At 65.9% G+C, this 10,550-nt stretch overlaps 2 protein-coding genes across 4 annotated transcripts; one reads left to right on the forward strand and one right to left on the reverse strand.

The window, feature by feature from the left end:
* Positions 1-160: 160 nt before the first annotated feature.
* On the forward strand, positions 161-3,501 carry ULK3 (unc-51 like kinase 3). 3 transcript variants are annotated; one of them, XM_068695227.1, is made up of 16 exons: positions 161-339; positions 432-572; positions 695-815; positions 940-1,044; positions 1,117-1,260; positions 1,508-1,590; positions 1,679-1,834; positions 1,929-2,034; positions 2,208-2,248; positions 2,331-2,433; positions 2,540-2,604; positions 2,718-2,796; positions 2,866-2,906; positions 2,997-3,044; positions 3,122-3,176; positions 3,262-3,501. In XM_068695227.1, exons 1-16 carry the CDS (start codon positions 238-240, stop codon positions 3,276-3,278), a joined length of 1,407 nt encoding a protein of 468 aa, XP_068551328.1. In that variant the 5' UTR covers positions 161-237; the 3' UTR covers positions 3,279-3,501. The 3 variants fall into 3 exon arrangements, with proteins under 3 accessions (XP_068551328.1, XP_068551329.1, XP_068551330.1); XM_068695228.1 differs by having other exon boundaries at positions 2,869-2,906; XM_068695229.1 differs by having other exon boundaries at positions 435-572.
* A 277-nt stretch (positions 3,502-3,778) lies between these two features.
* Positions 3,779-6,146, reverse strand: CPLX3 (complexin 3). Its single transcript, XM_068695244.1, has 3 exons — positions 5,918-6,146; positions 5,522-5,609; positions 3,779-4,786 (listed from the first exon to the last, which is right to left on the reverse strand). Exons 1-3 carry the CDS (start codon positions 6,076-6,078, stop codon positions 4,562-4,564), a joined length of 474 nt encoding a protein of 157 aa, XP_068551345.1. The 5' UTR covers positions 6,079-6,146; the 3' UTR covers positions 3,779-4,561.
* Between the last annotated feature and the right edge of the window lie 4,404 nt (positions 6,147-10,550).

The following is a 10,550-nucleotide window of genomic DNA, read 5'->3' on the forward strand; positions in this document are numbered from 1 at the left end:
AAAAAGTGCTTTAAAAAAAATAAAAAAGGGGTTAAAAAAAATAAAAAAGGAAAGGAAAGGTTTAAAAAAAAAGTGCTGCCACTAAATAAATAAATAAAAACGGGAGCGGCCGAGCCCGCCCCTTCCTGCCGGGGGCGGCAGCGCCGAGGCGGAGCCGGAACCGGGAGCCGACGGGGACCGGGGGGGGGGCACCGGGGGGGGGACACCGGGGGGGGCCCCTGGGGGTCCCGGGGAGGCATGGCCAGGGCCGGCTGCGCCCCTCCGCGCCTCGACGGCTTCGTGCTCACCGAGCGCCTGGGCACCGGCACCTACGCCACGGTGTACAAGGCGTATGGCAAGGTGAGGGGGTCCTGGTGGTGATGTGGGGGGGGGACCCAATAAAGGGGGGGGTCCCCAAGGGGTCAGGGCTCCAGGGTGGCTTCTCCGGGCAGAAGGACACGCGCGAGGTGGTGGCCGTCAAGTGCGTGAGCAAGAGGAGCCTCAACCGGGCGTCGGTGGAGAACCTGCTGACCGAAATCGAGATCCTAAAAACCATCCGGCACCCGCACGTCGTGGAGCTCAAGGACTTCCAGGTGGGGCTCTGGGGGCGCACCCGGGGGGCTCCGCGGGGGTCTCGGGGTCACGGCCTGATCCCCGCGGTGCTGGACGTGGTTTGGGGTGGTCTCCGGTGAGCCCCCCAATTTGCGTCCCGCAGTGGGACAGCGAGCACATCTACCTGATCATGGAGTTCTGCGCCGGGGGGGACCTGTCCCGCTTCATCCGCACGCGGCGCCTGCTGCCCGAGAAGGTGGCACGCGTCTTCCTCCAGCAGCTGGGTGAGGGCCTGCTCCTCTTCCTCCTCCTCCTCCTCCTCCTCCTCCTCCTCCTCCTCCTCCTCGGGGAGGCGCAGGGCTCTGGGGGCTTTTGGGGACCCGCTGTCCCCCTCGCCCCCCTCCCCAGCCTGCGCCCTCAAGTTCCTCCACGACCACAACATCTCCCACCTGGACCTCAAGCCGCAGAACATCCTGCTGAGCGCCCCGGATAACCCCCAGCTGAAGCTGGCAGGTGGGTCCCCAGGCCCCGGGGGGGGCGCACATACCGGGTGCCCCCTCCCCACGCTCTCTCCCCCTCCCCCAGATTTCGGCTTTGCGCAGTACATGTCGCCCTGGGACGAGCAGCACGTGCTGCGGGGCTCCCCGCTCTACATGGCCCCCGAGATGGTGTGCCGCCAGCAGTACGACGCCCGCGTGGACCTCTGGTCGGTGGGCGTCATCCTCTACGGTGCGTGTCCCCCCCCCAGAACCCCCCCGGGGCTTGGTGTCCCCGTCCCCAAATTGGGGGGCACCCCCATGGTGACGTCCAGCAGCCTGCGGGGTCGGCACCCGTGCGCCCTCGGCTCGGTGGCCCCTTGCTGGGACCTGGAGGGGGTGGGTTTAGGGTTTAGGGTTTAGGATTTAGGGTTTGGGGTTTAGGATTTAGGGTTTGGGGTTTAGGATTTAGGGTTTAGGGAGTGCCCCCCTCCTCGCAGAGGCGCTTTTCGGGCGCCCCCCCTTCGCCTCGCGGTCGTTCGCCGAGCTGGAGGAGAAGATCCGCAGCGACCGAGCCATCGAGGTGAGCTGTGGGGTGGCACGGCCACCAACCTGGGGGGGGTATCAGGTCGTTCTCACCCCCCCACACACCTTCTTACCCCCCTCCCCAGCTGCCCAGCCGGCCCCCGCTGTCCCCGGACTGCCGGGACCTCCTGCAACGCCTCCTGGAGAGGGACCCCCGGCGGCGCATCTCCTTCCAGGACTTCTTCGCCCACCCCTTCGTGGACATGGAGCACGCGCCCGGCCCCGACAGCTTCCCCAAGGCGGTGAGCGGGGCCGGCTCCGGGGATGGGGGGGGGGGGGGGCAGCAGTGGGGTGAGGTGGGACCGAGCCCCTGAGCCCCCTCTGCCCCCTCCCCAGACCGAGCTGGTGGTGGAGGCGGTGAGGAAGGACCAGGAGGGGGATGCGAGCGCCGCGCTCGCGCTCTACTGCAAAGCCCTGGAGTATTTCGTGCCTGCCCTGCGCTGTGAGTGCCCCGGGGGGCTGCGGAGGGGGCGTGGAGGAGCAGGGGGGGCTTCAGTCCAAGAAGGGGGGACGTGGAAGGGGCTGGAGCTCGCCCGGTTTGGGTGCAGGAGCAGTGCCGCTGGTGCTTGGCACCCCCCGGCCCTCGGGGACCCCTGAGCCCTTCTCTGCCCCCAGATGAAAGCGACCCCCGGCGCAAAGAGGCCATCCGGGCAAAGGTGAGTGCGGGGAGCCTGGGGGGCACCCCATCCCATCACCCCAAAGCCCCGGGGGGGCTGCTTCACCCCGTCCCCCCCCCAGGTGGGGCAGTACATCTCGCGGGCGGAGGAGCTGAAGGCGCTGGTCACCTCCGACAGCAAGAACCTCCTGCAGCAGGGCAGCCCAGCCAGGGAGATCCTCAAAGGTGGCGTTTTTATTTTTTGGGGGGGGGGAACATGGCTGGGAACCGGCCCCCAGGGGTCTGGTGGCGGGGAGGAGGGCTGAGGGCACCCCGAAATGTCTCCCCGCAGAGATGGCCAAGGACAAGCCGCGGCTCTGTGCCGCGCTGGAGGTGGCGGCAACGGCCATGGCCAGGGTGAGTCCTGGATTTTGGGGTGCCGGCACCCCTGGGGCGGCGGGGGGGGGCTGATCCCGGGGGGGAGAAGGAGCTCCCGGAGCATCCCTGGAGGTGCCGGGGGTCCCTTGCAGGAGGAGGAGGGCCGAGACGACGGCGACGCCTTGGAGCTCTACCAGCAGAGCCTGGGCGAGCTGCTGCTGCTGCTGGCCGGTGAGTGCCGGGGGGGCACCGGGGGGGCTGCACCCTGCACCCCGCTGACGCCCCCTCTGCCCTCTCCAGCAGAGCCTGCGGGGAGGAGGCGGGAGCTGCTCCACGCCGAGGTGAGCCCCCAAAGCTGCCCCTAAACCCTACTCACCCTGCTCACCCCCCTGGGTGCTGTCCTGACGAGCTTCCCGCTGTCCACCCGCCAGGTGCAGACCCTGATGGCCCGAGCCGAGTACCTGAAGGAGCAAATCAAGGTACGGCCACGCCGGGGGGGGCTCCAGGGAGCTTTGGGGGGGGTCGGGGGCTGGCACGAGCTCCTCTGCCCGTCCAGGTGCGGGAGGCGCAGTCCATGGGCAAGGAGGCGCTGGCGGAGTCCGTCCGGAGCTGTGAGTCCCCAACCCCTGCGGGCACCCTGGGGGCCGTGGCCGCAGCCCCCCGAGTGACCCCGTGTCCCCCCCGTGTCCCCCCCAGCCTGCACGGTGCAGTGACGGCAGGGCCGTGGCTGGGCGGTGGTGGCAGGAGGCGTCCCTGCCGCGACCGTCTGCTCCCTGCCCGGCCGTGCCGTGCCCGCGGCGGGCGGCTTTATTCCACCCCAGTTCCTCCGCACGTCTGGGCGCCCGCTGCTGCTGCTGCTGCGCGCAGGCTCCTGCGTGCACAGCCCGGAAAAAATAATAATAATAATAAAAAAAGGCACACACACACAAAAAAAAACCATCCTATCTGCGCTGGAGGCATCGGCGCGGGCACCGAGCGCGCTGCTCGCCCGTGCCACGAGCTTCAGGGAAACGCCAGCGCAGCCCCTGGGGGCAGGATCCGGCCCCCCGTGTGCTGTGCCCCATGGGGATGCCCCAAAACCCTCGTCCCTTGGGGCTGTCCCCAGCTGGAGTGGCTCTGTGGCCGCGGGGGGGTCAGCCTGCCCTGCGGGGAGGGGGCCTCGTCTCCAAAGCTGCTGCGTTTCAGGGGACTGTAATTTATTGCCTCGAATAAATGCTTTGTTTTTGGGGGGGTCTCCAAGTGGCTTATTCCGTGCCGCCGTTTTTGGTGGGGTCTAAGCTCGGGTTGACCCCTCTCCGAGGCCGTTCTGTGGGGTTTCTTTTTTCGTTACCCTTGGGAGCAGCGAGTGTATCCCCGGGCTGCACAGAGCTCCCAAGCCTGCCGCCCCCCCGCGCTGCCATCCATCACCTTCGCCTTCACGCTCTGCCGAAGACGCGGCCGCATCCGGAGCCCTGTCCCCCTCGGCAGGACACGGTCTGCAGCGGGGTCACCCCAAATCTCCTTGAGGCTGGGATTTTTGCGCCCCCTCCCAGGTTTTAAGGCGCTGCCCCCCAAGCCCCTGACTGGTCCCCCAGCAGCGAGCAGTGCACAGGGAGCTCCCGGCTTTATTCCGGCGGTGCCGCGGCACGGGGACAGCACGGGGACAGCAGGGTAGGGGCGGACACTCGGCGGGGCACGGCGCACGGTCACAGCACGACGGGCACGGAGGCGAGGTTCCCTACACGCAGCTCGCTTTTTCCACCCCCCCCTTCTCCAGCGGGTCCCAGCATCGGGGACGGAGGGCGCGAGGCCACCCCTTGGCTGCGTCCTCACCGAAACCTCCCCAAAAAAACCACAACCACAGCACGCATGGGGACACCGGCACGGACGGAGCAACTGGGGCAGGGGCTCAGGGCTCAGGGGGGAGGACCCGGCTCACGCAGGGGGTGGCGGTGCCGGGGGGGTCCCCGTGGGGACCCCTCGCTGCGAGGGAGAGGGGACGGAGCCGCCGGCCGGGTCACATCACGGCGCATTTCTCAGCCGACTGCTTCAGGTCCTCCAGCGTGGCCGAGGCTTTGTCCTTCAAGGAGTCCAGGTCCAGGTTCTGGATGTTGCTGAGCTGGCCGATGACCGAGTTCTTCTCCTCCTCCTCCTCGTTGTCCTGCTCGATCATCTTGGCCAGCTCCTTGGGCAGCTCCACGTCGCCGCCCACCAGCTGGATCTGGTTGTCGTCCGTCTCGTTCTGGAACGAGAAAAGTCGGGGCGAGGTGGTGGTGGTGAGGACGGGACGTCTCGAGCGTGGGGAGGCAGCAGAAGGATGGGGGCACGGAGCCGAACGAATCCCCGCTCCCCCCCGGGAGAAAATCTCCATCTCTCCTTGCCTGCCTCGCTTCGCTTTGGCAGGAGAAAAATCCCCTGGCTGCTTATTCCCCGCCGCTGCTACGGGTGTAAGGAGCAGTGGGGCGCTTTGTGCCAGCCATACCCAAAAAAATGAACCTCTTTTGGCCGAGCTGGCCTTCCCTGCCTAAAATTATCCCGGCTCCATTCAGAGCGTTCCCACCGAGGGTTTCGGAAAGGATCTGGGTGGGTGCTGGTGGCAGGTCCAAGAGCGGCTGAATGGCCGCTGATTGAATTGTTGGGAGTGAATCGCTGCCGGGGCGGAAGGGCCAAAATAGGAATCCAGCTCCTGGAAGCGAGGGGGTGCCAAAGAAGCCAGGAGCTGGCTCATCCAGCCGGGGGGGCGCAGCGGAGGAATTGGGGGGCTGGGGGTGCACGGGGAGGGGTCCTGCCCTCGGGGTCTGGGGGCTGGTGGTGTGAGGGGGGCTGTTTTTGGGGAGGGATGTTTTTTTAGGGGAACGGGCTTTGGGATTTGGGATTTGCAGCCGATGCCCGCCCTGGGTGGTGCCCCCCGTGTGCCCCATCCCGGCCCCGCAGTTTGGGGGGGGGTCCCTGCACCTGCCCCCCCCCGCGGCCGTACCTTGGGGAGCCGGTACTTGTCTCGGAAGTGGGACCTGAAGGTGGCCCTCTCCGCCTTGCGCTGGGCAAACTGGGCATCTCTCTCCATCCTGCCAACCGCACGGTGCCGTTACCCCCAGCCGGCGCCCCCATCACCTCCATAACCCCCCCCCCGAAAAAAAAAAAAACAGGTACCCCCCATCCTCTCCGCAAAGCCCCGGTCCCCCCGCTTTCCTCCCCCCCCCCCACGGCACAGCCAGAAAAAAAATCCCAGAGGAAGCGGATTAAGGGATTAGGGGGGTTCATCAGGCAGCCTCCTGGCTCTGCAGCCCCACCGCTGGCTCCCCCCAAGGCTCCCCAGGCGCAGGGAGCTCCGGGCCCCCCGTCCTGTCCGTGTGTCCCCCCCCCAGGCACTCACTTCTCCTCCACCAGCTGCCGCTGATACTCCTCGTACTCCTCGCGGGTCATGCCCTGAGCCTCGGCGGGGGACTTCTCGCCCTCGCTCTTCTCCTCGCCCCCCAGGCCACCCGTCAGGTTCTTCAGCTGGCCCCCCACCATGCTCTTCACCATGAACGCCATGGCTGCGGGGCCGGGGGGGGGGCGAGGAGAGGGGGTACGGGGGTAATGGGGAGCTCAGGGAACAGGGAGGTGGGGGGGTGGGGGCAGCAGGGAGAGGGGATGCTCGGGGATATGGGGGGGTGGGATGCTCGGGGGGGCGGGAGGTGCAGGTACTGGGGATACTGGGGAGATGCTGGGGGAACTGGGAGATGCTGGTACGAGGGAGATGGGGAGCTGGGGGATGAAGGCAAGAGGCTGACCGGGGAGGTGGGATGCTCGGAAAAGGAGGGGATGGGGGTAAAGGGGGGACCGGGGAGGTGGGGGGCTCAGGGATCGGGGGGGGATGCGGGAACCGGCAGCAGCGGGGGGGTCGGGGAACTCTCGGGGGTCCCGGAGAGACCTCGGGATGCTGAGGGGAGCGGGGAGCCCGAGGGAGCGCAGCTCCGGGGTGCAGCTCCGAGGTACCGGGGGGCCGGGGGGGGGGCCGGGGGGGGCCGCTCCGCTCCGCTCCTCCCCGGGGCTGCCCGGGCAGCGGCTCCGAGGCTCGAGCGGCTCCGCTGTGAGCGCGGCGGGGGCGGCGCCGCCTCCCCCCGGCCCCCTCCCCGACCCCCCCGGCCGAGAGGCGGAGCCGCCCCCCCCCCGGTGGAGGAAAAAAAAAGGGGGGGGGCTCCGGGAAACTTCGCCTCGGGAAGGAGCCCCCCGAGCAGCCGGCCCGGGGGTGGATGGAAACTGCTCGTTCTCCCCCCCCCCCTCCCCGAGAATGGGCTTTTTTGATTCTTTTTTGCTTTATTCCCCCCGTTCCCGGAGGATTTTTAGCACCCCGCGGAAGGCAGGCGCAGCACGCACGAGTTGCAACTGTTGTTCGCTCCTCGCCGGGAGGATCTGGCGCGCCCCGCAGCTCGCTATTAACGATGTTAATTAATTCTAATAAAAGCTGCTGCTCCCTGCCAGCGCTGCCGTGTGCCACAGCCTGGCCTCCGTCAGAGCAGGGGGCTGAGGAGGGCGCAGGCACCCAGGGGGTGGGGAAATTCCCTCTGCCACCCGGCTCTCATCCCGTTTTATCCCAATCCCTGTCCCCATCCCATCCCATCTCACCCCATCTCACCCCATCCCATCCCCATCCCCATCCCCATCCCATCCCATCCCATCCCATCCCATCCCATCCCATCCCATCCCATCCCATCCCATCCCATCCCATCCCATCCCATCCCATCCCCATCCCCATCCCATCCCATCCCATCCCATCCCATCCCATCCCATCCCATCCCATCCCATCCCAATCCCATCCCATCCCCATCCCCATCCCATCCCATCCCATCCCATCCCCATCCCATCCCATCCCATCCCATCCCATCCCATCCCATCCCATCCCCATCCCCATCCCATCCCCATCCCCATCCCCATCCCCATCCCCATCCCCATCCCCATCCCCATCCCATCCCATCCCATCCCCATCCCATCCCCATCCCCATCCCCATCCCCATCCCCATCCCCATCCCCATCCCCATCCCCATTTCCCCCCTGGCTGCAGCCCCCCCCCGGCCTTTGGGGGCGAGCAGTTTCAGGCTCGGCGAGGCGCCTCCCTTCCAGATGGCCAGCCTGGCTCTCGCGTCCTTTTCTCCCTCTTTTCTTCTCCTCTGGTGAAAATATGAGCATATATCCCAGCCCTCAATCCCGGCTTGGGGGAAATCATTTCATTTCGGAGACATAAAGACAATCTCCGCAGATTAAAATGATGGAACAGCTGCGAAGAGAGAGAATAAAGCGAACGGCGAGGGGGGGACGCGGCCCATCTCCTCCCTTCCCCCCTCGCCCAAGGTAACACCGGGCAAAACTTGGTCTTAGAAGGAAAAAAATAAATAAATTACGGGTTGTGTGTCCCCCCCATCTCCATGGTGTCTGGCTGGGGCTGTGCTCAGCTGAGGGTGCAAATTGCTTCTCGCCGCCGCCGGGGACACCCGAGGCAGCGCTTGGCACGAGCCTGCTGTCACCCACAGCACCCCGCTGAGCTGGCAGCGGGACAGCCCCAAAACCACCATTTTTTTCCCTTTTCCCCCCGATCTTCAGGGGCAGCCCACGGAAAAAGCCAGCGCGGAGCTTTCACACCCGGCTCCGAGGCTCCGAGTGCGCCGCAGAGCTCTGCTCGCAAACCTGCCAAGTTTGGGGAAAAATGGGGGAAAAACGGGGTGAGCCGAAGGGTTCCAGCCTCGGGGCTGTGCCCCGGTGAATTGGGGAACGGGAACGGGGGGCGCACGGCCCCGAGCACCCCGAGCACCCGGCTGAGGGCTGGAACAGCGCCCGCAGCGCGCGTCGGGAGGCAGCGTGAGCTAACAGCAAGAGACTCGGAGTCAGGACCGATTTTTGCAGCTGGGTTGGATGGGGTCAGCTGCCGCGTGGCCTCCCCGTCTGCGGAGGGGAGAGGAAACAGCTCGTGACGAGCCGAGCCGCCCGGGCGAAGCGGCGAGGTGAAAAGGAGCGCGTGGGCCCCGGCTGCCGGGGGGCTCCCCGGGGACCCTCCTCGGCGGCGTTTCGGGGGGAGCCGAGGGCAGGGGGAGGCGCAGGGGGGCGCAGAGCCCCCGTGGTGCTCGGCAGGAGCTGGAGGTGCCGCGGGGAGCAGAGCCACGAGGTTGCCCTTTGTGGCTCGCCGCGGCCCCAAGGCGCCGGTGGCACTTTTGGGCACGGAGCAAAAGGGCGAGGAAGGGGCATTTCCCCCCAACAGCCCCCAGGAAATGACCTCCGGGAGGGCTCCCCTCGGGTGTCCCGCCTGGAGGTGGCACTGAGGGGACAGCGGGGGGTCCCGGTGGGGGCCATGCCCACCGGGGGGCTGCCGTCCCCCTGCACCCCCTGCTCCCTCTCCCCGAAACGTGTTCCAGCCCCAATGAGTCATCCTTCCTCGCGGGGCTCTAACCTGCCGTAATGAGATGCAAATCCTTGCATGACCTATTATATTAGCTTATGCTATATCACACAGCCCTGGGGATTAGGGGGGGGGCAGACGAGACGTGTCCCCCCCCCTCCCCATGGCAGCCAGCCTCAGCTGAGTCTCGCTCCCCGCCGCTGACACCTGATGTGAGCAGGGTGCTGGGGTTCCCCCTGCCCTAAAACCCCCCCGGGGGGTGTGCTCTCAGCTCTGCTTTCCAGGTAAGCAGGGAAACGGCCCCCGCGCCCCACCTGCAGGCCTGGATTTTGGGGGGACCCTGGAGAAGACCAGGAGTTGCCGGGGAGCCCTGGAACGGGCGGCTCTTGGGGTGGTGTAGGGGAGTTTGGGGACCTCCCTGCCCCTGTCACCATGCCCCTGCTGATGTTAGAGGGGCGAACTGGCTTCACGTCTCCTCCCGGAGGTGTTGGCCCCCTAAGAGGTGTTTGTATGGCACTGCCCCTCCAAAAGGTCCCCAGAAAGGTCCCCAAAAGGCTGAGCCTGACTCCGTGCTGCTCTCTGCAAACCCCCTTCACACCCAGACCCCGGTCACCCTCCTGGTGCAAACCTCCCCGTGACATGCCGGGCCTGGTGTCATCGGTGTCACCGGCGTGCCGGGCTGGGCAAGGCCACCAAAGGTAGGGAAGCCCCAGGGGGACACCTCGGAGACCTGGGCAGGGCGATGGAGGCTGGAAAAAAACCTTCAAGCCTGACAGGTCCGAGCACGAGGAGGTGAGCTCGGTCCTGGCCGGGGTTGTGAGCGTGGTGGGGGGACGGAGAGGAGGTGTCACCTCTAAATAGAGCAGAAGTCACGGCAGCACCTCCCTGCTGGCTGCCACTTGGTGTGACGGGGACGGGCACGGGGACAGCAGTGGTGCGCACCGAGGCCGGGCTTCGGGGTGCTGCCGGGAATAAAAGGGTTGTGGTGGCAGCGGGAAGGAGGTCGGTGGGGAGATGGAGGGGTTGGTGAGAGACACCCAGGGGTGACGGAGGGATTTTGGTGGGAGGTGTCGAGGGGTGGCCATGGGGAGGGTGCCAGGGGTGCCAACGGGCTTGGGCAGCAAACCCCACGGGACTTTGGAGGGGTGATGGAGGGGTCCCAAAGGGATGAGGCTCCCTGAAGGGCAGGGGCTGCCTCCAGGCGGGCCTTTGGGAAAGCTGCTGTCACCGCCTGGGTAAGGAGAAATCTGACGGAAGGAGGTATTAGTGCCGTAATTATTATTCAGTACCAGCCCTTAATGAGATGCACGGGGGCAGGGGGAGTCGGCACGCAGCTCGTCGCCGCTTGTTTGGCGAGATGGAGCCTCCCGGCTGACCTTTTCTGCTCCGTGCCGGGCGGCACTGACCCTGGGCTACGTGGCACATGGCACACCATGCAATGAATTACTGCATTTATTTATTTGCTTCCTTATTTACTGACTTATTTATTTATTTGCTTACTTATTTATCTATTTACTTACCTATTTATTTACTCATCTACTTATTTACTTATTTATATACCTATTTCTTTACATACCTATTTATTTACTCACTTATTTTCTTATCTATTTGTTTACTTGTTTACTCGTTTAGTTAT

Source organism: Anas acuta, chromosome 12, assembly GCF_963932015.1.
Source record: "Anas acuta chromosome 12, bAnaAcu1.1, whole genome shotgun sequence".
Lineage (NCBI taxonomy): Eukaryota > Metazoa > Chordata > Aves > Anseriformes > Anatidae > Anas > Anas acuta.

What these genes read in the sequence shown, in the direction of transcription:
- ULK3 (XM_068695227.1), top strand. Translation starts at nt 238, where the DNA reads ATGGCCAGGGCCGGCTGCGCCCCTCCGCGCCTCGACGGCTTCGTGCTC. An exon ending in GCAGCGACCGAGCCATCGAG is followed by an intron (nt 1,591 to 1,678) that starts GTGAGCTGTGGG and finishes CCCCCTCCCCAG; the next exon opens with CTGCCCAGCCGGCCCCCGCT. An exon ending in CCGACAGCTTCCCCAAGGCG is followed by an intron (nt 1,835 to 1,928) that starts GTGAGCGGGGCC and finishes CCCCCTCCCCAG; the next exon opens with ACCGAGCTGGTGGTGGAGGC.
- CPLX3 (XM_068695244.1), bottom strand. Translation starts at nt 6,078, where the DNA reads ATGGCGTTCATGGTGAAGAGCATGGTGGGGGGCCAGCTGAAGAACCTG. An exon ending in CGGCAGCTGGTGGAGGAGAA is followed by an intron (nt 5,610 to 5,917) that starts GTGAGTGCCTGG and finishes TGCGGTTGGCAG; the next exon opens with GATGGAGAGAGATGCCCAGT. An exon ending in ACAAGTACCGGCTCCCCAAG is followed by an intron (nt 4,787 to 5,521) that starts GTACGGCCGCGG and finishes TTCTCGTTCCAG; the next exon opens with AACGAGACGGACGACAACCA.